The sequence below is a fragment of the Acomys minous genome, assembly GCF_964271855.1.
Source record: "Acomys minous genome assembly, chromosome: 9".
In the NCBI taxonomy this organism is placed as follows: Eukaryota; Metazoa; Chordata; class Mammalia; order Rodentia; family Muridae; genus Acomys; species Acomys minous.
Window position 1 is genome coordinate 72,464,917 of NC_140490.1, and position 26,960 is coordinate 72,491,876.

Genomic DNA, 26,960 nt, shown 5'->3' on the forward strand with positions numbered 1-26,960 from the left:
TCACCAACTTAGGAAAGTAAAACAACAAGGAATCAATACATATGTGGCAGGCAATCATAGGAGACAAGTTAGTGACCATAGACATCCTTTCATTTTGACTTAATTCAACTCCCCCGCTCCCACTTCTAACAGTGCACTTGGTAGCCTAGTTCTGTCACTTGCACATACCGTGTAAGCACTCCTTTCCAGCAATGCATAGAAGATTTCAGAACCTCCTTAAACTCCTATATGCAGCAGGCTACATATATTTCCATTTCTGAACAATGGTACAAGTTTCCCCACCCTGGTAACAGCTACTATTCAAGTGAATCTCAAACATATCTGGGTGTGAAGAGTAGAAGGGCCAATCCGGCTGGAACTAGTTTCTGTCACATATGTAGTAAGGTAAAACTGTGTCATCTTTTAGGGATCATCTTCTGCCTATGCATAATTGGCCATGCATGTTATGATTAACATTAGATGCATTATGGGAAAGGACATGTAGAGCAGAGAAATGATGACATACTGAGAAGCTCTCAAACTATGCCCCTCAGTAGCCATCCCATTCCCCCTTGAGATCTATAGCTCTACCTCAAGACCGAGCTACACCGCTCCTGGGCCTATACCCAAAAGATGCTCCACCATCCAACAAGGACATTTGCTCAACTTTGTTCATAGCCGTGTTATCCATAATGGCCAGAAACAGGAAACCACCCAGATGTTCCTCAACAGAAGAATGGATAAAGAAACTGTGGTGCATTTATACAATGGTAAACTATTCAGCTATTAAAAACAAATGGATACTGCACGTATTGTCCTTGGCTGGTGCCTTAGTTTGAGCAAGATCCCTGGGCCCAAATCTGCCCATCATAATGTTTTTCTTGTAGTTTTCTAGGACCCTCTAGATCCATCTATTTCCCCATTCTCCCATACTTCTCTCACCGAGAGGCCCAATAGAATGTCCTCCTCTCTATCCCACTTTCATGATAAGTGAAGACTTTCACGGGACATGCTCTTTGGGCTAGTGTGCAGATATAAGTGAGTATACACCATTTGAGTCTTTCTGCTTCCAGGTTAACTCACTCATTATGATCATTTCTAGTTCAATCCATTTGTCCACAAATTACAGGAAATCCTTGTTTTTAATAGCTGAGTAGTATTCCATAGTGTAAATGTACCAATTTTTTATCCATTCTTCTACTGAGGGACACTTAGGTTGTTTCCATGTTCTGGTTATTATGAATAAGGCCACTACACTTCGTACCCCGAACCAGATCTAACCAATGGACAGCACAGTCTCCATAGTTGAGTGGAGAGTGGAGAGTGGGGACTGGCTTTCACACGAACTCTGGTGCCTCATATTTGACCGTGTCCCCTTGATGGGGAGACCTGGTGGCACTCAGAGGAAGGATAGCAGGCTACCAAGAAGAGGCTTGATACCCTATGAGCATATACAGGGGGAGGAGGTCACCCTCACTCACAGTCATAGTGGAGTGGAGTAAGGGGAAAATGGGAGGAAGGGAGGAATGGGAGGATACAAGGGATGGGATAACCATTGAGATGTAATATGAATGAATTAATAAAAAAAGATATTAAAAAACAAATGGATAGATCCAGAAAAGATCATCCTGAGGGAAGTAACACAAACCCAGAAGGACATGCATGGTATATACTCACTTATAAGCTGATATTAGCCACATAATACAAGATAGTAAATCCACAGACATAAAGAAGCTAAGAACAAGGAGGAACCTAGGGAGGATGCTTACTTCTCATTCAGAAGGGCAAATAGGATAGACACCTGAAGCAGCTGAAGAGAGGGAACAGGACGGGAGCCTACAATAGATGTGCTCTCAAAGACTTCACCCACTAGGGCATTTAAGCAGATGCTGAGAGTCACAGACAAAGTTTGGGTAGAGCCCAGGGAGTCTTATTGAAGAGGTGGGGGATAGAAGGACCAGGAGAGGAAAGGAGCTTCAGAAGGAGACCAACAAAGTTAACAAATCTGGGCCCAGGGGGGCCTGCAGAGTGATGCACCAACCAAGGATCATGCACGGAGGAGACTCAACCACCAACCAAAGAGTATGCATGGGCTGGGCCTAGACCTGCTACATATATGGAGCAAACATGCATCATGGGAGTAGAGGCTGTCTCTGACTCTGTTGCCTGCCTTTGGATCCCCTTTCACTAGGCCCCCAGCTCAGATGTATCCGATAGGTAGCTTAGTCTCCAATATGGGGAACAGGGCCTATCTCTAACACGAGTTCTGTTGACCACTTGTTGATCACTTCCCCCAGGCAGGGTGGCCTTCCCGGGCCCCAGAGAAAGAGGATGCAGGCAGTCCTGATGAGACTTGATAGGTTGAGGTCAGATGGTAGGGGAGGAGGGACACTCCTATCCAAAGACTAGGGAAGGGGGATGGGGGAAGAGGGAGGGAAGGCGGGACTGAGAGGACAGGAGGGAGGGGGATAGAATCGGGGTGTAAAGTGAATGAGGTTTTTTTGTGGTTTTTCGAGACAGGGTCTCTCTGTGTAGCCTTGGTTATCCTGGACTTGCTTTGTAGACTAGGCTGGCCTCGAACTCACAGCTATCTACCTGCCTCTGCCTCCCGAGTGCTGGGATTAAAGGTGTGTGCTACCACGCCCAGCAAGTGAATGATTTTTTTAAAAAATTAATTTAAAAAAAAGAAGCAGCATAATTGGGAGCTGTCAGTATATTCCCTCATGTGCTCGATCTTCTCCGTGTGTCTCTCATTCACCCTTTCACTTTGCTCCAAATAAATTTATCTTGGCTCTTTGCAGGTCCTTATGAGACCTCATTTCATATTGTTTTGAATAAGAGGCCAAGAACCTGAAAACACACTGTCCTGACCCAACTGCCAGCAACACAGATACAACCAACAAAGTTATCCTTACATTTATCTCTGGCAATTGGATCCCTAATTACAGGACGCTTACCTGTCTCAGGCCAAACACAAACATAGGCTAATTTTCTCCACATTCTGCAGCTTCTCCACTGACAAAAGGAGTGCATCAGAAGGAATCCAGGCACAGTGTTTGCAGAGCTGCTCCTATGGCTACATGGGCGGGTCCCTAATCCATAAATTCAGTTCTGTGGTATAATCTCAAAAAACAAAACAAAACAAAACAAACAAACAAAAACAAACAAACAAAAGCAAAAGCAAAAACCAAAACGTCCAATGATGTCAGGGAATTGTGTTTTACTATAAAAATATAGAAGGCTTTTTGATTCTGGGAACCATGGGAAATGGAGAGATCCTTTAGGCCAGAGGGGGCCAGGACAGGAAATGATACAGAGGATCATGGGAAAAGCTTGAAGGAGGAAGCAGGGTGGATGGAGGGGGCAGGGAGTGGTACTCACCACTGCCTCCTCCTTTGGCTCCTCCATCTCTAGTCCGAGGTCCAGCCCGGCAGCAGGCGCAGCAGCGGTGGCAGGTGCCTCCTCTGCTTCGGGCTCTGCGGATAGAGCCTGCTCAGCTGCAGCCTTGAGTTATTTGGGGGTAAGAAGAAAGGAAGATTCAACATGTGAATAGGTGGCACTGCGGAATGCGAGACAACCCAGAATTTCATCATCAATGGGAGCAGGTGGCCAGTTTCACTCAATCCAGTCTAGAAAAAATAAGAATCGAGTAGTGGAATTGTGTTAAGCTGCTTCTGAACAGACTCCAGAACTGTTTCCTTCAGAGTCAGGCAAAGACCTGCCATCGTATTCACCTGTAACAGTTTGTCTGCACGTTGCTATGGCCTGTGTGAGAGAACTTGAAATCATTCTTCTGTTGTGTGGAGAAAGAGAGAGACAGAGACAGACACAGACACAGAGACAGAGACAGAGACAGAGACAGACACAGAGACAGACAGAGACAGAGACAGACACAGAGACAGAGACAGAGACAGACACAGACATAGAGACAGAAACAGAGACAGAGACAGACAGAGACAGACAGAGACAGACACAGAGACAGAGACAGAGACAGAGAGAGACAGAGACAGACACAGAGACAGAGACAGAGACAGAGACAGAGACAGACAGAGACAGAGACAGAGACAGACACAGAGACAGAGACAGAGACAGACAGAGACAGAGGCAGAGACAGAGAAGACAGACACAGAGAGAGACACACACAAAGAGAAAGACAAAGAGAGACAGAGAAACTATCTCTAGAAGGTTCAACATTTGCCAGGTGGAATGAGTTGGGAAAAATTTATAGGGCACATAGTTCTACGAACTTTCCACGTGTAAATGTAAATTACCCTAAACACGGAGGGACCATCAACTTACCAAGCCACCTACCATATTCTGATCTGTTTGGACTGTGAATAATGAAGTGTCCTGGGTCTGAAAAGAAGAAGAAAATGAGGCATTTAAACGGCTGTCTAAACTAATAACCATCAATTAACACATTTTAAATAATTTTATAAGTCACATTTTAAATCACTAAAAGAATATCGATTAAGTGTTGACATGAGCTATTCTATACATAGATCTGTGCTAGCAGGACGCATCCAGGAACCACTGCTCTCTTGGACAGAGCCAGGGTGTGGCTTCTGGTCTTCAGGTGGCTCTTTTCTGGAGAATCCCTGAGAGGATGGCTGTACTCTCACATGGTGTAGCTCACTCTGACATTTTAGAAAGCACTTTTAAAAAACATCATCCCAAAGATCCAGCACCTTAGTCAAAATAACTTTATCTCCTCTTTTCCAAGAGTTGAGTCTAAAGGATTTTTCAGATTGGGATCACTTTTAAGGATTGAGGATAGGTAGAAAGGTTGGCATAGCATTACGGAGCATCTAATGTGCTGGGCCGCTGGGCTATGTGCACAGCTCACTTCATCACAACGTTGTCACACACAGCGCCGTCTCCTCAGGTTGTTACATCGTGAGGTCAAATTCTGTACTGATGCTCTTCATCATTTTGCTGGGTTCGTAACACAAAATCCACACAGGGAAGAACGACAACATTCCCAGCTGGTGGCTCATGTAAGAAAACAGATTCTCCTTACCTGGGGGAAGCCATTAAACGAATCTCCAGAGGCCTAAAGGAAATGGAAAATGGGGTAATGTTTTCCCGATACTTTCACAGGATGAGTGAATAGCCATTAGACTAGCTGGAGAGGAACATCTACCACACACAAACTTAAAAATAATACAACAGGTTGCTTTCCTTGAGAGTGTTTATGAACTAGAAAAGCCATGCTGTATTATTAAAAACAGGCTGACAAAAAATAAAAATAAATAAAAGATGAGCTTTACCATTGTCCCTGGCATGTATGTGGTTCAGTGTTCGCCAACACTAACCTTCTCGATCATGAGAAGACAAGTCTAGGCATGGACCACAAGGGTTAATATCTCTATATCTCTATTCAGTCATTGATATGCATCACTTTAATGAGCAAGCAAGTGGGATTTTTTTTTTTTTTGGTTTAATGATCCTGGGTAGAAACATTTCATACATTTTTATTGGCGTGGAGCCATATTAGAGACAGAAAGTCTCCATTGCTCATGGTTTTGCACATTTCAGTGTGTGAACAGAAAAAAGGGGGTGGGTGAAGGAGGTGGGGGAGGAGAGGGAGGGAGGGAGGAAGAGGGAGAAGAACAGAGAGAAAATGACTCAGAAAGTAGGATGGTAAGAAAGACTCCACTAATACTAAGTATAATCGTCATGTAGATTCTTTTTTGTCAACCTGTTTGTGTTCGGTTTACATAGGTTTCAAGAGGTACATCTGTCAAGGAGATCAACGATGGAGAGTGAAGCTGGTAAGAGACATAAGGAAAAACAGAACCTAAGGAAGTCCGGCTGGCGTATGCTACACTCTAGGGTAAGTACCTCATCTTTATCAGCCTCTATTTCTTGATACAACAATCCATATCTCTGGTTAGCAAGTTCATCTTCAGACAAATCTGAGTTGTTGGTGTCATTGTCTCGGGGACTATCCGGACAGTCCATGCTAGTGTTCTGGGAGGCTCCCTGAACCAAGGATCTAATTGTCTTGTGGTTTTGATCCAAGCTGCTAGCACTGGCATGTTCCCTACACACATCTGCTGGTAAGTCCTCCTCCAGCCCTTTCTTACTTCCTCCCAAATGTTCCCAGCATTTATGTAAACCTTCCATATCTCTGATAGGCCTGTGGCTATTAGATTCCTGCCACTTGGCAAATTGGCTTTGCTGGCCATCTGGAATACCAGAGACTCCCACTACATCCACATTGCTTATTGCCGAATTCAAGTCTGGCTGCCAGATTTGAGCTGGATCTGTTCCCCAAGAATCTGTCTTTTTAGATCTTGGCAATTTAATGTCCTGACTAGGGTTTGCAGGCACTGTACTTGCAGAAGGCTTTGATGATGACTCCCCTCCCTTATATGAACACTGTCCTTTTCTGTTTGCAAGCATTTCCAGAGAACAGTTAGGGCCAGTCGGAGACTCCACTACCACTGCACATTTGATTGACAAAGCATCAGTCTGACTCTTACGCCCGTCAGCTCCATGAGCATTGACTACAATGTCACAGCGAATTTCTTCTGTACCTGCACCTCGCTGTGCTGGACGAAGCCTTGTAGAATGGTTGTGAGGGCCTGTTGAATGTTTCCCTATCTCTTTTCTGGTTAAATCCCATACCTCAATGCTTGGATTTTTAATAATATTCACAGGGTCAGTCTGGATAAGCAGATTACAGCTTTCTGTGTCATTGGCAGGTGTATCCCCAGCGCCTTCTACATTTCTATGATGACTGATTATTACTTGAATCTCATCGGATAACTCTTGGATTCTGTCACCAAATTTATCTGCCACATAGAATCTTTCTCTGTCTTTTTCTAATAGATCAGCTTCTTCAGAATAATTTTCATAGGTTTCTAATCTTTCCTTACAACTCACCCTTAGATCGTTTCTACTTCCCATGTCATTTCTTTTGAAGGTCTCCTGGCCTTGCTCTGATGTTTTTTTGAGATGATTTCGTGTTCTATTTCCTAGATTGCCACATACATTCTCCTCAAGCCCCTTAGTACATTCCACCTTGATATCAATAGCTGCAATGTCTACCCTTTGACATGTCTCCACACGCCCCCACATAGGATCTTCTACCTTCTGTTTCTGTTTAATTTCTTCATCTGATATTTTAGCTTCTTCATGACCTTCTTTGAGGAGGTCAACTTTTCCCATGTCTGGCATCTCTGAGTCAAGTAATGCATATGACTGGTCCATCTCCACGCATGCAGGAATAGAAACGCCAGCCTGGGGTTCAGGCTCTGAGGACAGCTGCTCACTTTTAGCTGGAGGGGATGGCCCCAGGGCATCCTCACCCTGGTCAGCTACAGTAGAATGGTCAGCGGAAGAAAGCATCCCAGTGGATAATCTCATGTCTCGCTCAGCTTCAGAGAGACAGACAATGTCTTCTCGAGACCCACTTGGGGTCATCTCCTGGATGACACTGTCTGTCCTAGCATGGGGGCCCCAGATAAATGCACCTATGTCAGTTTCACATCTTTGAATCTCTTCAGCCAAACCAGTGTCAGGAGTTTCCTCTATGATCAGGTTACACATAGAAAGACTTTTTGAAGAGTCAGTCTTTACCGTATGTAGAAAAGCAAAGGGGGGGAAAAAGATAAAATAGACCATGAGATATTTGATGAGAAACATACAGCTCTTCACCATTGTAGTATCAGTTCAATTGGCTTAAGGCCAAGTCTAGGACTAGCCACGTCATGCGGAAAAGTCATCCTACAAACAATACCATGTGTATATTAACTATCTTTTAAATCCAGAATCATATGAAAATCAACCTACCGGTTGTACCAAATCAGTGCTTGTCTGTAAAGTAGGGAGGAGAGAGAAGAATAAAGAATGAGAAGACATTTAACTGCAATGCTGAAGTCTCATGTTGTCCAGGGACAGCGTTCTCCTAAAGGCGGTGGCTTTTACTGTCCAGGAATTAAACTTTACAACTCATTTGGCTGTAGGAATGGTTTTGTTCTAAAGCTTATTTAAGACAATTGATAAAGAGGCACAAATGGAACGCAAAGAACCGGTGTTATTTTCTAGCATCAATGAGGATGTTTCATGGCTAGTTCACAATTTTTGCCTTAGGAAACCATAAAATGAAAATGCTTATCTAAGTGAACATGTAAGTCTGAGAAAATCAAGATGCTAACAAGCATAGAAGTCAAGAAATCACTCCATGTCATATGCTCTGTAAGAGCATCAGAGCAAAGTCTCCCCAAACTCATTCTTTTATATTAGGGTCTATCTTTGAGGTGTGTCCTGGTCGAAGAAGGAATTCATATCAGCCACACTGACTACCTTGAGTGCTCTCTTGTCAGTCTTCCCTCAACCTGGAAGCCACAAGAAAATAATCTGAAAAGTAGATTGGACAAAGAATCATGGCAGTATGTCCAGAAAGCCACAATTTTATGTATTTTTGTTATGACTATTCTTCCTAGCAAGCCTGTCCTCTGAAGCAGTGAAAAGTTCCTTCTAGAAGATATCTTTTTCCTCACCATACTCCTTTTAGAGAGGGAAGAAAATGTGTTATAGTTCTCATTAAAGTAAACAAAATTCTGGGATTACTAGGATTAGTATTATTTTCACAATCAGCAATAAAAGTAATGCAACATTGAGGTTAGAATTCTAGGGCCTTGAGTATCAACTCAGTCTCCCCTTCAGTAAATCCACAAGTAAAACTAATTCAGTGTAAAAGGACTGACTTAATCATGTGTACCTTCAACCCAAACTATTAGTGGGGCTCTTGGTCTCTTCCAAGGATCCTAAAAAATGGAACATAAACTCTATAGAAGTCATTAAAGGTTAAGATCCAGCCCCGAGGAATGCAAGGGGTCACATGGGTGTCTCAGTCTCCTAATTTTGCAATGCAGATGAATGCCATAGATCTCTGCTCATCTCTCTTTCCTGAGTCTAAACCCAAAAACACTCAACCTTGCACATCAGGTTAGCTTTCTAAAATAACACTGTCATCATAGGTACCTTTTATTGATACATACCACATACTGGGATAAATGCCAGGCACATATCTTATTAAATCACCGAACAACTCTCTGAAGTAGATGGCATTACCTTTACTGTATAGACCAGAAAAGCTGAGGCTTAGAGAATTTTAGAAATTGATCAAATTGGCACGATTATAAGCATTAGTGTTCGAACTCAAATCCATGGCTGCCCAGCTCAAATTTTCCAAATGTTTCAATGAAACTTAATTGAATATAATGATGAAAAATAACTCCCATTGCCTGCCATCTTCTCATCACACTCTGTTTTGATTCTGTTTAAGAGTACCACATGTGTGCATGCCTACCCCCATGACAGCTCTTTTAGTCATCCGGCCCCACAGGAGGACACAAAGAACACAATAATTGTCTTTTAATGCTGTTGTTATTTCATCAATGTGGACCACAGTCACAGCTTTCTCTACTAGGTTTTTCAGATTTGAGAAAGGCTCAAACCTTCTTCTAGGGGAATACATTATCACATAAATTTATGGGTTTTCTTTCTTTCTTTCTTTTTTATTCACAAATGAAAAAGCACATTGAGGTCTCCAAATTTTTATAGATCAAAATATATAAAGTTAGTTCTTAGATGCCTTACCGTCCATAAGTCCCAAGGCAATGTCTAAAAACAAAGAAAAACATTTTGAGTAAAAGTTCTTACACTTAGTGATGAATATTAAGAGGCTAGGAATAGTGGTGACATCATAAACACTTACAAGCATTTAGAGCTGCACTCTTCCTTAAACCCACTTTTGGTAAAAGGAACGCCTCACTCCTGCTACCTGTTTTGGTAGACACTGGTCACATGTGGCTATTGAGAACTTTAAATGTGCTAGTCTAACTGAACCAAAATTTATTATATTTTATATAATTTAAATTTTTACTTAATTTTCGTTTAGCCATATACAGACACTGTGAGAACATCGCGGATCTAACCAATCTGTCCTTTGCTCTTCAGAGGAGTTTGCTCAGTACTGAGTGTGATATACAATGAGCCTGTCACTTCAATATGCACAATTAAAGGAAAGACGTTCTCCAACTGTAGGGTTATCATACCTGAGGAAATGCAGATTTTAATCCTTAACTAATTTGCTTGTCTCTCCCTACTACCTCAAGAATACATATTATGATCACTTTGATGGCAAACAGACCCTTAAAAGCCATTCTCCAATAGGCTGGGTTAGGGAACACACAGATTACTTGGCAGTCGTGCACATTAGTAGGTGCCCATTAGAACATATTAATGACATGCCTGACAAGCACTCACAGCTGATAATTTAATCATAAGCTTGCTGACCTATGAAAGAATCCCAGTGGTTAGAGCCACTTGCACTGAGGGTGAAGAGAATGGGAGAGACCTATCTTCCTGAGACTGAGAAGCCTGCTAAAGCCTCATTGTTGTGTACTATACCTCTGTGACTCGGGCTGCATTCACCCACTTGTTTCGGTTCACTAAAGGTAAACAGAAAGCTAAGAAGTCATTTATTTTAAACGAGGTTCTACAGGCTACAGCTGCCTTCTACAGATTCTGTACCATAGAAAGCCAGGTCCGGAGGATACAAGGGATGGGATAACAATTGAGATGTAATACGAATAAATTGATAAACTATATTTAAAAAAAGAAAGCCAGGTCCTTGGCACGGACTGATATTCCTTCCCTACACAGACTGGCCTGCTAACTTCTTCTGTATGCAGCTTGGATAGCCTTTTGGTTAACAGGAGGATAGGAGACAAAAGCTCCCTTGAAACCACACTTATTTGTGTCTGCAGATGCCTCTGTATCTGATGCCCATTTTCTGATTTTTCTGTCTATCCTGATAGTTTCTCTATAGCCCCTTGCTAGAAGCAGAAGATAATAAAAGTGATAAGATACAAGTCTCGGTGGAGTGCAGACAGCAGCAGTGTTTTCTCCAAAGGAAGAAGCAATGGGAAAGGTTGTGTTTATGGCTCCTCGGGAGCAGGAAAGGCTGTGCTAGCTCGTGTGAGTGCTGCAGAGATCATGGGATAGGCTGTCAGCTCGCAGCTAGACTATCAGCCGACAAGGCCTCAGTGGTAGGTAAAGGAGCTGGCTTTGAGTGAGGGGCAAAGGGCAGCTCAGGACTGAATAGACTCCAAGACTCACCCTCAACCTGACTTGCTCCTGTCAGAGGAAAGGCAAATATAGAGACTGCAGGGCCACTTCTTTAGGCCACCAGAAAAGTCAGAGTCACTTCCTCCTTGGCAGGAAGGAAGATCACAGGGACACAGAGCCTGTCCCAATTGTGGTAATTTATGCACATTGTGAATCTCCTAGAAGAGTTTACGGACAGCCTCCTAACTAAGAGATCCTCTTTATTTGCAAAGCACCTGGAAGGCTGGTTGTATTTGATTATCAGATTATTATTTCTCCCATTTAAAACAAGTAGGCCTTCAGAAGTCACGTCAGGCTGGCAAAGCATAAAATAGCAGGAAGGCTGTCCACACGGAGCAATTTATATTCTCCTGGAGTTAGCTATAATGGCTCAAGTCATCAAGACTAGAAATCAAGTCAGTGCTCAATTCCCAGTTGAATTTTGTAATGATTTTAGGTTTTTTTTTGTCTAAACACATTTTTATTGAAAAATAAAATAATTCATATTACATATAATTTGATTTTAGTTTTAATTTGCAGTATACTCTAGAATCTTGGACATTCTCAGAGAAATATGTGAGTGCCTGATCTGTCCCCAACACATACACTTACTCTCAATAGTGCTGACTTGTGTTTTGTTCTGAGATACTGTAACCCAGGCTGGCTGCTGACTGTCAATCCTCCCATTACGTCTTCCTGAGTTGGGTGGGATTACAGGTGTGTACCACCACATTTCACTGTTTCTTCAGATTTTGTGTAGACTGCCTTTCATGAAAATGGACAATTATACACTGACTACTCCAAATGCATCATCCTGATATCCACAGGTGTACACACCAGTGCAGGTATCCCGCTCACAGAGACTCTTACCACAGTAACTACCGGAAGGAGAGAGAGGGAAGGAGGGTGGAGCAAGAACAAGCCTACGAAGCAATGTACTCCACATCCACAGTGCTCAGCAGCCAGGGCATGGTTCTGCAAGATGGCCTCCAGTGCAGCTTCAAGCTCAGAACCATGCGGACGACAAGTACGTTTCTGTGGGGGCATGGCCTGATAGTTACTCAAATACACCCTGACTTGCAAAATTTGAGGAAAGAAGTAGGGAAATGGGAAATGTAGACAGCTTTGTTTGGCGAGGCCAGGAGGTGCATTACAGAACCTACACTCCTTTGAGAGCAAGTGAGGCAGTGATAACTACCCAGTGAGACACGATTCTGACACAAACATCTCCGTGGCAAGGGAAGGCTAATGGCATGGAGAAGAGTGAAATATTTGGTACTAATAAAGTTTTTTTTCAATACTTTATAAATAGGAAATATTTGTCAGCCAGAAGGAAATGTATTCAGTCATCAGTCGAAAGGCACAGCGATGACCAGATAACCAATTACACATAATTATTAAGGTTCATCACCTCTAAACACCCCCCACTCACTGTATACCTGAGACATGGGTGAGTGGGTCGCTGCAGCAGAACCTGCAGGGGTCACGTCAGGCTTGAAAGGGTCAAAGTCCAGATCCAGCAAAGTCTCCTCCTTCTTCACCTCCAAGACTTCATTCTGCTAAGACAGATGGATAGAAGTTCGTGGAGCGGGCCAAGGTGGAACATCTCACTGAGATGCCTGAGCTAGGTCTGCACTTCATCCAATACAGTGGTAAGATCCAGGTACACATAACCCATCTCCCTGGACCACGCCCCAGGCTAGATTGCCCACGAAGGGGAGGTATTGGAACCGCGAAAAGTAATCTCCCTTTCAGTTATCTCAAACAGTGAAAATCAGAAAATTCCACACAACTGTAAAAAATACAAAAATGCACTGCAATTTGAACTCATTAGTAGAACCCACTGCAGGGGCGTACATCAATGCTGCTAACACTGAGGAAGTGATGCATACTGCTGCCCATCTCACCTCCCTCATCCTCTTCATCTTCCCATGGTTCCCACGAGACGAGTGAGCCTGAAATGTGTCCCGGATGCTCAAGAGTGTGAACACTTGGTCCCCACCTGCTGGCTGGCAGTTTGGGGTAAGACTATGGGAGCTTCATGTGGACATGTGAGAATGGGGTTTGGACATTTTACAGCCTGCTCCCTTCCTATCTTTTCTCTTCTTCCTAACTGTGGACTCAGCGTGACGAGCCACTTCGTGTTCCTGCTGCGGTTTCCTCCCTATCATGAGGAAATGACCACCCCAAAGAAAAACTGAAATGCATCTGACTGCAGATGCTGCTCATCAGGAAAGAATGCCTCATTCCTTGATGCAGCTATCATATGATCCACCCTACCGTGTGTGTGTGTGTGTGTGTGTGTGTGTGTGTGTGTGTGTGTGTGTGTGTAAGAATGGTAGGTAAAAACAGAGACGTCTGAGAGTGCTCTGCCAACCGCCATTTGCTGCAACGTAAGCAGCTAAGCAACTAAGACACAGAATGAAAGTCTGTTTCCTACTATAAGACTATGTTAGACATTGACATCTGTTCCCCTGTAGCAAAGGGACACAGGAAAATGGCATGGATCAAAGTTGGTTTAACCTGGGCTCAAGCTACAAGGCAAAGTGCAGAGCCGAGACAAGGTATCCAGAAGCGATATCACAGGGACGGGAATTGGGGGCAGCTCCACACAGGCAAATAACACGTTTCTAATATTTGGTATGTTTCAATTTTGAACAGTTTTTGTGTGTGTCTGTAGAAATCAAAAGGGCACATCAATGGGTAATATACTACATAAAGTTGAAGTGTTTGAAGAAAGGTTTTGAAGAACAAGAATTGTTTTCATTACTGGTCAAAGAAACAAACGTCAGAATACAGAAATGGAAGAGCAGCTGGAAGCGGGTAATGGGTAAACCTTTAACACTCCACATTTGTTGAGTAGGAAAGCTGCTGTGCTCCAATCTGTGGGCCCCCTTTTTAATTGAATAATGCATTCCTATTACTACATTAAACCTTTATATATACTAAGTTATTTTTAATATTTAGGGATGGATTTTTAGTCATATTCTTTATGGTATTTAAAAAAGTAAGGATATTTAATTAAGTCAAACTTAAAGTATATTTCTCAGTTCAGTATGTGTCTCTTTTGTTATAGTTCTAAATGATGGATGTTCATTGTATGGGTGAAGGGTTCATAAATAGCTTCTAAATCAAGTATATTTTGACCATATTCACCCCATACACCTTACTCTTTCTCCCATCCCCTTATAGTCCAATTTTTTTTCTAGACAGTTTGCATTGGTTCTTTTTGGGACATATATATATGCATATATATGCTTTAATATTAGTCTTTAGTTTTCAATTTTTTCAGTATTATTCCTCATATGCTTTTAAAATTTCATAGACATTCTTCTTCCCAAATCACTTCTTTTGTTAATAATTTAAATCCTAAAACTGCTTACCATGTCCTCTGTAAAGAGGAGACATGAAGTTGGAGGTGAGGAGTGGTAGGAGGGGTCTGCGGGGAGTTCAAGAAGGAATGATGGAGATTGCTACCATTAAAATATATTATATACACATGTGAAAAGGAATAAATAATATACACTTTATAAATCTGACAATGCCAAATACAGAATTTTCGAGAGTGTTTCCCTACAAAAGTATCATGTTTCTACCATAGCAAACAGGTCATTAGAAAAAAAAAAAGGTAGCAGAAAGCAAGCTATTTCCCTGAACTGAACAGAAACTGGTTAATCAGACCTAGAAGCCTTGATAATGGAAGAATCAGGAACCTGTGTGATCACTAAGAACACCGGAAAAATGTCATTCCCTGTCTATCAAAGCCAGCGCTCTGTAGGAATGTGCTAAAGCAGCACACAAAAGAGCAGTACGCTCCTACTTAGCTCTTTGATCTCTTCCCTTTTCTCCTCAGCCTTCTCATCCTCTGCCTCTTCATCTTCCTTCACCTTCTTCTCTATTCTCATTACCCTCTCTTTTTTTCTCATCATTAACTACAATGTTTTCCTGAATACATTTGTAATTCAAATCTTTATAGATTACAAAATAAAGGCTCCTGGTTCTATTAAAGTTATCAGCAGTCCTAAACTGTTCATCCTGTGAACTACAAAAATGACAACAATCATCTGGGAAGGGATGCTTAATGATGTAATAGTAGCACTATCTTGTGCTAACCAGCAGCTGTTTGGTTGTATTTAAGCCTAAGCACAGTAAACCTAGCTAAGAATTCACAGCCAGGGAGGTCATGAACTCTACAGGAGGCCCTACTGCTGCCAACTTGCTAAACTGATATAGTATCTAATTGCCTTCAAAATGCCAATCCTTATACCCATATAACAGTGCCACTCTCACTTCTTACCAATGGCTCTCATTTTTTACAATGAAAAGGAGTTATTACCGAGAACCTCAACTGGTCAAAGTACAGAGAGTAAGTGACTGTCATTGCCCAATTCCAAATGTGACATCAATAACACAACTCCTACAGCATAAGCTCAGGGAACATTGTGGAAGTGGGGGACAGAGTGCAAGAGCCAAGGTACTGCACAATATTGTTCTCTGGACATGGCAAGTATGCTCAACCCACGACCTCTCAATGGCTATGAATACCTGCACAAGACCATACCAAGGCAGCATTCCACTGAGGATGAGAAAAGGGCTCACAGGGTTTCGTCCCAGGATGTAAAGCTTTAGGGAGTCAATAGTTGCTGAGGAGAATCAGTTTTCTCTGGGCAGGAGCTCCCTGGTGGATTGCCCCTGCCAAAGTGCTAAGCCCTGTATCTATACACATAGACAGGACACTAGTTATACATATCACAGAAGAAGAAGAGAACATGAATTTGAGTGGTGAATGGGAGAATCTGGGCAAACTGGTGGGATACATATGATCAGTGTATAAAATTCTCAAAAACAAACAAACAAAGCAATGAAGTGTACTAGGCAGATGATAGTCTAAGAAGTGGGCATGTGCCAACATTAAACCATGCTAATATATTTCAATGCAGTCTGTGACAATAACACTATTATGTCCTTTAAAATAGCAACTGTTCTCCAAGCTGCATTTTACCTGCATTGTTTAATATAATCCTTATTTTAAAAATGGAGAGACAATGGTGTTGTGTGCTCATCTGGAGGTAAAAGAATTGGCTGAACATGCTCATCCTCAATGTAATGTTGACTGGTATGGTCTTGTTGTGGGCCCTGCAGATACACTGGGAAGCAGAGGCAGCACTGTAGACAAGTCCCTTTGACCCTAGGACCTTTCTAGACTGCTGCTAGGAGTCTGTATCATTCATACATTTAAGACAGGGAGCATAAAACCCTGGAAAATGGTTTGCCACACAAAAGTGGGCCACAAAATCATAAATGTTATTTGCCCCTTGAGCCTAATGAGTCATGTTAGGGCTGTGTGGATACAGAGATATCAAAGATTAATTAATTCAGCTTCTTTGAACTTCATTCTTACTTTTCATAAAATGAATGCCATATGACCTAGTAGAATTCTCATGAATAATAAAGACAATATATGTGCTATATATAATACATAAAAGTATGAATAATTGAAGCTAATATCATTGCTATTAATGACATATTATCTGTGGCTACATAAAAATCACTCTAATTATATATTCTTAATAGTCATTTGACTGCCTGCAAGTATGTGTCTTGTTTCTTTGAGCTCAAATCATATAAGTTTTACTTTTTTAATCCCAAGGGTCATTCCTGAAGGTGCTCACATCATACAAGATTTTGAACGAATTTAAAAACAACAAAAAAGATTGACACCAGAATGTTGCTTATATTTGTATATCAAGTAGTCAAATTTTTAGAGTACTTTTAGAAAAACTATTACTTTATTGAATTCCTAAGGCCCCTTTGTTGTTTTTATTCAACATTATAATGAAGATAGAAACCAATGAAATAAAACAAGAAAAAAAAAGCCATGTTATCTAAGTTAGAAGGAAGCAAGGATGAAACTATGTTTATTCACAGAAAGCTATGGTACACACAGAAGAGGCAATGGAATTCATAAAACACTGTAGGAACAAATAATTGGGTTTTCAGTTTTGCAAAACACAGCATTCATACATAAAAATTAATTGTACTTACATACAATATTAACCACCACAAACTGAAATTTTAAAGTTTGATTTATGATAGCACAAATCATGTATTTCAAAACACATCAAGCAAAGATTGTCTACAACTGTTCACTGCAAACCAATAAGGAAGGCACAGTGAAACCGGAAAATACCTTCACAGAGAGAGACAATGAACTTATGGGTTAGACAAATCAGAATTTAGATATATCGTTAGCCTGTACACTCAGTATCAACCAGAACTACACTCCGGTTCAACAGCGTCACCCCAACACCTAAAATGTCTGTCTATCCGAAGCTTGAGAGTATCTCCTTCTTTGGCAGTAGTATTAACAATCATACAGTTATTCTCACCTTAAACTGCCTACTGGTGGTTCTTAGGTGTACACGCAGGTCAAACATACATTGTAAATGTGTGCACCTTACTGTATGTTAGTGCATAGTACACTGACTAATGAAAAGAACCAGCAGTAGGAAAGGTTGCATCTGTCATGACACACTCTCACAGTGAACTCAGCCTGCTGTTTATAAGGGTGAGGTCAAGTCAAACTGAGATACTCCTTCTGTAGTTGCAGTACAATATTCAACAGATTATGAAACAACAGAAAATTATAAAAATTTCAAAGCCACATTGTTAAGTATTTAAATAAAAATATGATATAATAATAGGATTACTAAAAATATTATTTCTGAGAATTTGAATTGTGCTTTTTAATTTTTATCTTGTGTTTTGTTTTATTTTTACAAACTTTTTGTGTTAGTTATTTGTCCTTTTTTTTTTAGCATATAAAACCTCCAAAATCATATGAAGCAACAGATACTGCAATGTACTTCCAAAAACTAGACTCCATAACTTCATGTGCACATATATGCATACACACAGTGTTAAATCGTAATGTACTATTTTGATGAGCCAGACCAATGAGGGCACTGCTATTCCTTCTAGAGCTTGTTCCCACTTCTGATCTTTCAACACATTTGAAAAACACTTACTATATCCCCAGTATTTGCTTGTTTCCAAACCTTCTTAATGAAGCCGGGGAGGTCAAGCGGGAAGCTTACGTCAGAGAAGATAAAGCTTGTGGCAACAAGGCGAGTCGGGAGTTGTGACATATCAATAGCTTTCAGTTAACAAAGAGTTGATAACTTACAGCAATGAGCAAAGTTGTAGCATTTCATCAATACGCATGGGGAAGCATTAGCTGAGGAAACCTAACTGCCGGACTGGCACTGGATGAGGAGAGCGCTGTAGATGCAGCACCGTTAACCTGAACAGTGGCACGCTGACAGGATGTAAATATTCACAATCTTAGAAGAAAGCAAACGTTACTCATTAAAAAGTAATGCTATCAAGTGCTTTCCCCACAACATAGAAAGATTTAAAAGACTAATGTAACTCAGGTCCTTTTATCTACGAACTGACTCACCATCCTCCTCCAAGTGTCACATTTGCTTCACGTTCTTACACACACACGTAGGAACCTGGCTGTGTCCTAGTAAGTTGGCACACAATGAACTCAGTGTTCTAGGGAACCGATTTCCTAGTTATTTTGTTTTTGTTTTCTCAGAAGCCAGCTGAAGGACTGCAAAGTCATCCTGGGTCCAGCACACCATGGCGTTCCTGGAATGCCTTCATTATGCCGTGACTCAGTGTGAAAGCCAACAGTGATGAAGAGGGCAAGAAAGATGGATGGCTGCTTTGATTAGAATGAGCCTCCATGATGACTAGTGGACTGACAGAGACATAAATTGGCCACAGGAAGGAGTCCCAATATAAGAAGTTGGCTGCTGAATAAATTGTCCCTTTGACTAACAGGACACTTAACGTTTGTACTCCCATGCGACTTGATAGCAGAATTGTTACTGACATGGATATTTCAAGTAATTAAGAATTTTATATAGGAAAACAAAAACAAAAACAAAAACTTTACTCTTGGCCAAGAATCCCTCAGGAAGACTCTGGTGGCAGATAAGAATGGATTTGAAATAAAGTCCTTAAGGTAAACTAGAAAACAGTTTAAATCTTTTTCTGAGGAAAAATCAGAGAGAGGGCTAGACTCCTACATAGGTGTGCCTAGATGTTGTGTGTATCTATGTGATTGCTTTATTTTTGTTGCGAACTATTAAGCCCTTAATTATACCTATAGATTTGTTTCCCAGAGATACATCACTTAAATATTCATTTCTTAAAATATTTTACCAAACCTATTTGTCAAGAACAAGGTCTGGGCCCATTAGAGAATGTAGTTTAAAGAAAAGTAAATTGGGGCTTTTGTTATAGCATGTCATAGAACCTTGAGAATTCTAGCATGAGGTATAACAAGGAGACACTGGACGGAGATGCTCCTTGTCTCATATGACCCTAACCTGAGTCCCTCTTTTTACAACATGTCATGAGATTGGTGCTTTTTAAGAACATGCATTGCTTTTCTATTTATAATAGCCACAATACTAGTGTAACAGTGGCATGACACAAATATTATGGAAGTAACTAACCCTTTGTTTTTATTGGACTTAAGGCCCACTCCTAGAGAGAGAGACCATCCTAACACAGCTAAAGTAGCTAAGAACCTGAGACTAGGTAGCTGATAGGTCCTATGGGAAAAAGCTACTACCACTAATTTACAAAAGGAACCAAAAAATTAAATGACTCTTAATGGACCAATGACTCATTCAACCATCATCAGAGATGCTGTTTCCTGCACTAGATGGTAATTAACCCAGAACCACAACTGGGCAATGAGCAGAGTGAGAGACTTTGGAGCACTTTATTAAAACCCTCCTCAATGCTCAGGCATCTATCTACAAGAAAGAGAAGGTAGAAAGAGTTTAAAAGCCAGAAGTGGCCATACATGACTCCAAGGAAACAGTATCTTCTAGACACAACAGGACTTATACACATGTGAACCCAGAGAGATGCACAGCATGCACAGGATGACTTAAACCAGATAAAGTCTCAGCACCAAGAAGAGGAAGTAGATGAAAAAAATCACTACCCAAGAAGCTATTTGTAATAGATGCCTACTAGAAAAGAGAAAATTAATTTTCAATAATGGAGTGCCACTGGCTGTATCAGCAACTCTATTGGAGGACCCAATGCTCATGAGTAGTTGGGAAACACACAGCAGACTTCATGTTCTGTGTTTGTGTGTAGGGATGAGCAGGGGACCTTTCTTTCTTTCGTTTATTTGTTCTTTCTTTTTTTTTTTTAATTTAGGTCTTATTGGTTTTTGCCTGTTTGTTTTTGTTGAGATGGTACTATATGTTACCAGAGATGAAATTTAATCACTAACCGACCCAGCTGTGAACCAGGAAATCTATAATAACAACCTGTTTGCTAAGACATGTCCAAAGGTACAATAGTAATATGAATATCATGGGAATGAACAATCACTTTATGATCGGATGTAAGGCCTACTCTACAAGTTAAAAACCTATTTCCGGTACCGCTGTTGGGCCAGGAGCCTGAGGATAGACAGGTCAGACAGTCTAGAGGGAAAACCTATTACTATTATTGTACTAAATGTACATAGATTAAACCAAATCCTGGTGACTTACTGTTATATCCATAGACTAAGGCATCTGTCCGCTGTCATCAGAGAAACATGTGTTTGTGGTAGATAGCAATTAATACAAAGACTCATCACTGGTCAAAACACAGAGAATTAGAAAGTAACTGCATAATACTCAATCCTAGATGGGGCATCTATATCACACGCACCCCTTTTTCCAATGGGGATCATTGTGGAGGAGCTGAGCAGACAGATTATGAGAGCCAGAGTTGGTGGGTGACCACAAGGAAACTATTTTCTGGACACAACAGGGCAGTTTCACATATGAACTCACAGAGGTTGTGACAGCATGCATAAGACCTGTACAAGCTGAAGCCAGACAGAATTTCAGCACTGAAAGGGAGTTGTTCACAAAGTCCCACCCCTACTTGAGGAGCTACTGCTAATTGATAGCTTAAGCTTTGGGGTGAGGGAGAGCCAGCTTTCTTTACTGATGTGTATTTCGTAGGCTGACCACATTTTAGTGGAAGGCCACGTACCTGAGAGTATATGGGCAGCGTAAGTTAGGCCTGAGGAGGAAGGAGGGGGAGGAGGACAAGAGGGAAGACGGGGAGGGGAAGTGGAGAAGTCGTTGTCGCTGAGTAAGGTAGGTAGGGAAGGGGGGTAGGGATTCGTGGAGGAATCAGGGAAAAGGTTAATGCTACCAAAATGCACAGTATGAAATTCTCAAAGAATTAATAAAAAATTAAAACATAATAAAGGATATGTTCATAGGATTGTATTCACTGTTTAAGTTCTTTTGTTTTTCTCATTGTTTTGATGGTGGTCGTGCTTAGTTTTTTTTGTTTGTTTGTTTGTTTGTTGTTTATGTTTTTTGTTTTTGGAGACAGGGTTTCTCTGCCCTGGCTGTTCTGGGTTTACTTTGTAGACCAGATTAGTCTCGAACTTACAGAGATCTGCTTGCCTCTGCCTCCCTGAGTACTGAAATTACAGGCGTGGCTTACTGCACCCAGCTACTGTTGATGTTCTGCTGAGGGAGTATTGGGAAAGGATGAGCTTGTCCTTTAGCAGTTTATTTTTGTGAACAGAAATTTAAGAAACCAGGCAAAGCATTTTGGTCTGACATTCCATGGTGTCCCTATGAGTAGGGAGGAAAAAAGGATTTGATAGAGAACATTCTGAGCTACAGTTGAGGTTTGGGCCATGAGAGAGGGCTCTGCAGGCTTGGTGGAAGGCTAGTCTCAGGCCCAAGGACACAGTTTGGAAAGGTGATTTCTCCACCAGACAGAATAGGATTTGCTTCTTACATTTGCAGCATCTGGCCAGGATTAACACAGGCATTTTTCTTTCCCATTAAGTGCATGATAAAAATAGCCACCTGCAGCCATAAACCATCTTCTAAATGTAGGATGACTCACTTAGAAAAAGAAAAAAGAGGCGACACTGAAAAGAATCATTTTGCATTAATGTAGGGGGAAATCTTTTCAGATAATCCTCTGCTTTCCAGTTTTCAATAATTGCAATTACTGTCCCATTTTCATCGCGAATGGCTATCTTCCTTCTACTAACCATTCATCTGTGCGCTGCCCAAAAGATTATTACCCAGATTTTATAATCCATTAGCTTATAATGAATGCCCTGACACACAGTCTTCTCAATGCAACTAATATTATAAGGATATAGCACATAAGTGTTCAAAAATCCTACATGAAACACTTGAAATAAGACTATTTTTAAGTGAGGCGGCTGTATATGGGCAGTGATTACCCAGCCTTGGCTTGGCAGGACAGCGCCAGGAACAGAAGCTGTTAATTCACTGCAGCAGCCATTTCACTATCACTGATCTAGACCATGTAGACTCCCAACTGATCAAAGCAGCAGCCCTTCGAGGGGTCTGAAGAGTAGAGACACACTGGGTGCGTGCTGAAGTGACACACATGCTGCTTCCAGTCACAGAAGGACAAGCAACTAGAAAGTGTTTAAAACACTACAGAAAAGGAAGTTTCAGTCTATTTGAAATAAAACTAGATTTTCCCCTCACTCAAAAGCCCAAATTGACAAACCAAAATCTAAATCCCCATTTCTCTTTTCTGGACACATTGGTCCAAAACCAGCAGCTACTTAGTGAACTGGTAGTGCTGGATTTCAGACTCTGTGATCCAGGCCCTGGAGACAAGGTGCTTCTCAGGTAAAACACAAACAAACAAACAAACAAACAAATGAACAAAACCAGAACCCCTCTTCTTTCTCCCTCTTAAACTAAAAGAAAACATATGAAATGACAAGGAATGCTCCCCATGCCCCAGTGAACTGCCATATGTCTCTCAGTGGGTAGTAAGTTCAAATTCAGTTGACAGACTAACAAATGCGACACATGACCCATCAGTTATGTCTGGTTCCAGTAGAGAGGTTCCATGAGGTCCTAAGAAAGTGTTACAGAGAGCAGGTGAGCATCTCTAGCTGTAAGCTAGGAGGCTTCCATCCTGAAGGACCATTTCCCATCTCTTTCAACAATACTAGCAAGAGTTAATGCTCCCAGAACACTGAAGGACTCTCCTGGTGTCTGTAATTTTCAAAAGCACTTTGGATCTCTCTGTCCCCACCATGAGGGTCCTTGTATAAGGGCCAGAAAAAAAAAACTTCAAATAAAAACACTTACAAAGAAAGAACACTTCTGGACCTCATCTTGCTATCAGCACTACTCTCTCTCCCCTGCTTGCCACTTAAGTAGCCCCATCCCCGAGACAGGGATCTCCTCAGCTAAGCACACAGGCTCCTTAGAGGACTGACGTTTCTACTTGTGATGGAACTGAGAGGATGCTGCCATGGGTGGACACTGGTTACTGAGCAAAGGACAAGCCATCTTAAAATATGTTCAGTGCAAATGTTAATGTGGAAGAAACAGAAAATGACCCTGGCTAGTAGCAAAGGTGGGAGCTGGTGCAGTCTGGAAATTAACATTTAGCTAAGAGTCAGGGGATGGGACACCCAACTGGTAGAATAGTTACATTCAGGGCTTTGGTAAAGACAACACTGTGGCAGAAATATGACCAGTGAGCTGAAGTTGCTATGTTAGGGCTGCATAACAACACAACCTGAATTTTAAAGCATGAATCCTCTATTCATTTATCCACAAATTTCAGGAATTCCTTGTTTTTAATAGCTGAGTAGTATTCCATAGTGTAAATGTACCACAGTTTCTTTATCCATTCTTCTACTGATTGACGTGTAGGCTGTTCCCATGTTCTGGCTATTATGAATAAGGCCGCTATGAACATGGTTGAGCAAATTTTCTTGTTGTGTGCTGGAGCATCTTCTGGGTATATTCCAAGGAGTGGAATAGCTGGGTCTTGAGGAAGCCCTATTCCCAGTTTTCTGAGATAGCACCAGATATACAGGGGGAGGTGATCCCCCTCAGGAACAGTCATAGGGTAGGGGAATAAGGGGAAAATGGGAGGGAGGGAAGAATGGGAGGATACAAGGGATGGGATAACCATTGAGATGTAACAAGAATAAATTAATAATTTAAAAAAAAGTGTGAATCCTCAAGGGGGACAGAAAGAAAAGAGGCCAGAGTGTGCTCAAGGTTACATCTCACTGGTAGGATGACAGAAAGTCTTCTTCGCTTTACACTTTTCAATATACCCTGTAGTAAATATGTTCTACTCAATAGGTATTAGAATATTCAAATACCATACATCTTGCATTTAATAGTCTTTTGATTATACAAAGCAATGACACATGCTCAAGTGACAAAGTTCCCTTAATGGCTCAAATATCTGCTCCTTTCTCTACAGTCAGCCAGGGAGTCCCTCCCACCATGGCACTTTCATGGTTATCCAGACGCCTTGAGCACTCACCTGGGAAGGTGTTGTCACATTGATTTCTGGAACAAAGTTGTCCTCAAAGAAATTGATGATGTTCTCCTGCTGCAGCTCCTTTGTTGGGGTGACTTTAGGCAGAGGTGGGACAGGAGGCCCTTTCCTTGTCTAGGAAGCATGAAACACAAACATGGCAGCCAAAGACATTGTCTGCGACATCTTTGAGAAAGTGTCACAAGAACACAGCTATGTAAGACTGACTTCTGACTGAAAACTGAGCTGCACATAGGTGGAAGATTACTTGATTCGAGTCAAGAATGCCGCCCACTTGCGAGGCTCTCTGAACACTGCAACCAATGGTCTAACTGGAAGAAGTCGGGTCATGAGAAGAGAGTCCATGCATCTCAATTTGAGTACCGCTCAGAGCTGCCGGACCTACGAGGTCACACAGAGGCCATGCATTCTCTCAGCTCAACTACAAATGATTTCTCTCATCAGCAGAAAATTGCAGTTTCAAAACAAAAATCAAGCTAGTTTTTCCCCCCCAGTTGAATCAACGAGACCAACCCGAGATAGCTTCCACTTTGCTCTCTACGCCAGGATTTTGAAATGGGAGCTGTAGAATCTGTTACACCTGTCTTCTTGCCACGTTCCAGCTTCTATCATATTGACAAAAGCTTATAGTGGACCATGGACAGTACACAGCCTTACAGAAATACTATTTTCACTCAATGTAGGGAAATCAAAAGTGCTAATTTTTTTACCTTAGTTCTTCCCCCCCACCCCCACCCCGGTCCTTACAGTTTCTTTTAACATGTTTTAGGCTTTTGTTGAGTGACCATCCATCTGTAACACAATATGGGGGTGGGATACCTAAAATCCTGCAGTCCTGGAGCTCCTGGACCCCAATGTAACATTGAAAAGGAGGTTTGGGAAGAATGTAGAATTAATGGGACTCTAAAGATGTGATTTTTGTTTTTCAAGGCTAGTAACTGTGCTCCCAGCATGGGGCAAGCCAGGCAAGTGCTCCATCACTGAATAGACTCCCACTCCTGCCTCTGAAAGATGGGACTCTAAGAGCAAAAGAAGGTAAAGATGAGTATAGTCCAGCCCAGGAAGCTAGGGATGGGACAAGAAGTCCCAAGTGACTCAAACACTGAGTACAAGAGAAAAACCAAAATCAAGTAGAAGAGCAGACAGTCATAATAATTTGGTGTTTACTTAGTCTTGTCATAGAAACTTTCTGCAATGCTTGGTCACCACAGGAGGATCTCAGATCAAGTCCCCTCCCCATGGGTTCTCCCATGCCCCTGGCACACAGGTCCTACCTGTGAAGGTGATCTGGGTCGCACTGGGGCAGGAGATGCAGGCGCTAGTGTGTGGTTGGGACTGGCCGTTGGGCTGGGCAGGGGTGAAGGCTCCTCTGGGGGCGACGGCGTCTTTGCAATACGAAGAGGACCCGAGTCACTGGATGGGCAGAGAGGATTGAGCAAGAAGCCTTCTGAGAAACAGGGTTCCTAGCACCCACAATTCTTCATCCCGGAGAAATCCTGAAGCTCATCTCACTGTTATTTTACTCCCCGCCACCACGTTGATTCTAGCTATTAGTAATAGTAATCGATGCTGATAGCTGGCGTACTTATTGTTTCCTGTGGACCAGACCCCAGCCCTGCGTGATCTCTTTCCTTTACAGCAGCCATGCAATATTGTCCCTGCTTTAGATATGTAAATGGTAGAGCAGAAGTAGTTTAAAAACAAAGAAAGACACTCAGCGTTTTACTACATTTGTGTTTAATTCTTAGTACAAATGTCTTGTTCCCTCCATATGCCAGACAAGTTTCAAAGAATTCTCAGCATAAGGTGTAATAATAAAACCAGCTTCACTGTTGATATAGAGGAGAATCGTGCCATGCTATAACCTATAGAAAATCACCCAGAAAACTGACACTTTTATTTTCAAAGGCATCTTGAGAGAGAGAGAGAGAGTTAATGAATATTTGGTGGGATTATTTTTTGATTCACCAATTACTTCTTTCTACACCTTATGAAACAGTGACTAACTCAGACACCTTGTAGTGTGCCAGCAGACCACATGACAGGTGAGATTCCACAACTTCCTGAGAAGCCACCATGTCCTAGGCACCTTGCCAGATGCTTGGGAACAGCTTGGCAGGATGAGTAAGACGTCCTACTCTCTAAGAACTTTTAAAGACAACAGCCAGCAGGAACGGAGTCTGTGACCTAAATAGGAGGACACACGCAGCAGCACGGTCTACGCACCCAAGAGCCAAGCGAGCTGGGTTCTTTAGAGAGACTCTACATGATTCAGGCTTGGGGCCAGCAATCATGACCTCTGGCTAGAAACATCCCCATCTATGCTCTAGTCTACAAATTGCCCACAGAGCAAACTCACCACCTTGATCTGCAGAGGAATGTAAAAAAAAAAAAAAAAAAAAAAAAAAAAAAAGACATCCATTAAGTGGCTGTGA

The 26,960-nt window shown here is 41.8% G+C and overlaps 1 protein-coding gene across 7 annotated transcripts in view; it reads right to left on the reverse strand.

Moving 5' to 3' along the window:
* Positions 1-26,960, reverse strand: part of AMPH (amphiphysin) — a 196,673-nt gene that overhangs the window by 26,445 nt on the left and 143,268 nt on the right. Inside the window, exons 10-18 of one of the 7 annotated variants that reach the window (XM_084796448.1) lie at positions 25,800-25,938; positions 24,511-24,639; positions 12,543-12,659; positions 9,592-9,615; positions 7,780-7,803; positions 7,078-7,560; positions 5,000-5,032; positions 4,279-4,335; positions 3,361-3,483 (exon numbers count right to left, since the gene is read on the reverse strand). In XM_084796448.1, the coding sequence (XP_084652574.1) occupies positions 3,361-3,483; positions 4,279-4,335; positions 5,000-5,032; positions 7,078-7,560; positions 7,780-7,803; positions 9,592-9,615; positions 12,543-12,659; positions 24,511-24,639; positions 25,800-25,938 (1,129 nt within the window). Of the gene's footprint in view, positions 1-3,360; positions 3,484-4,278; positions 4,336-4,999; positions 5,033-7,077; positions 7,561-7,779; positions 7,804-9,591; positions 9,616-12,542; positions 12,663-24,510; positions 24,640-25,799; positions 25,939-26,960 lie in introns of all 7 variants that reach the window. The other 6 variants (XM_084796445.1, XM_084796443.1, XM_084796444.1 and 3 more) reach the window with 6 other exon arrangements.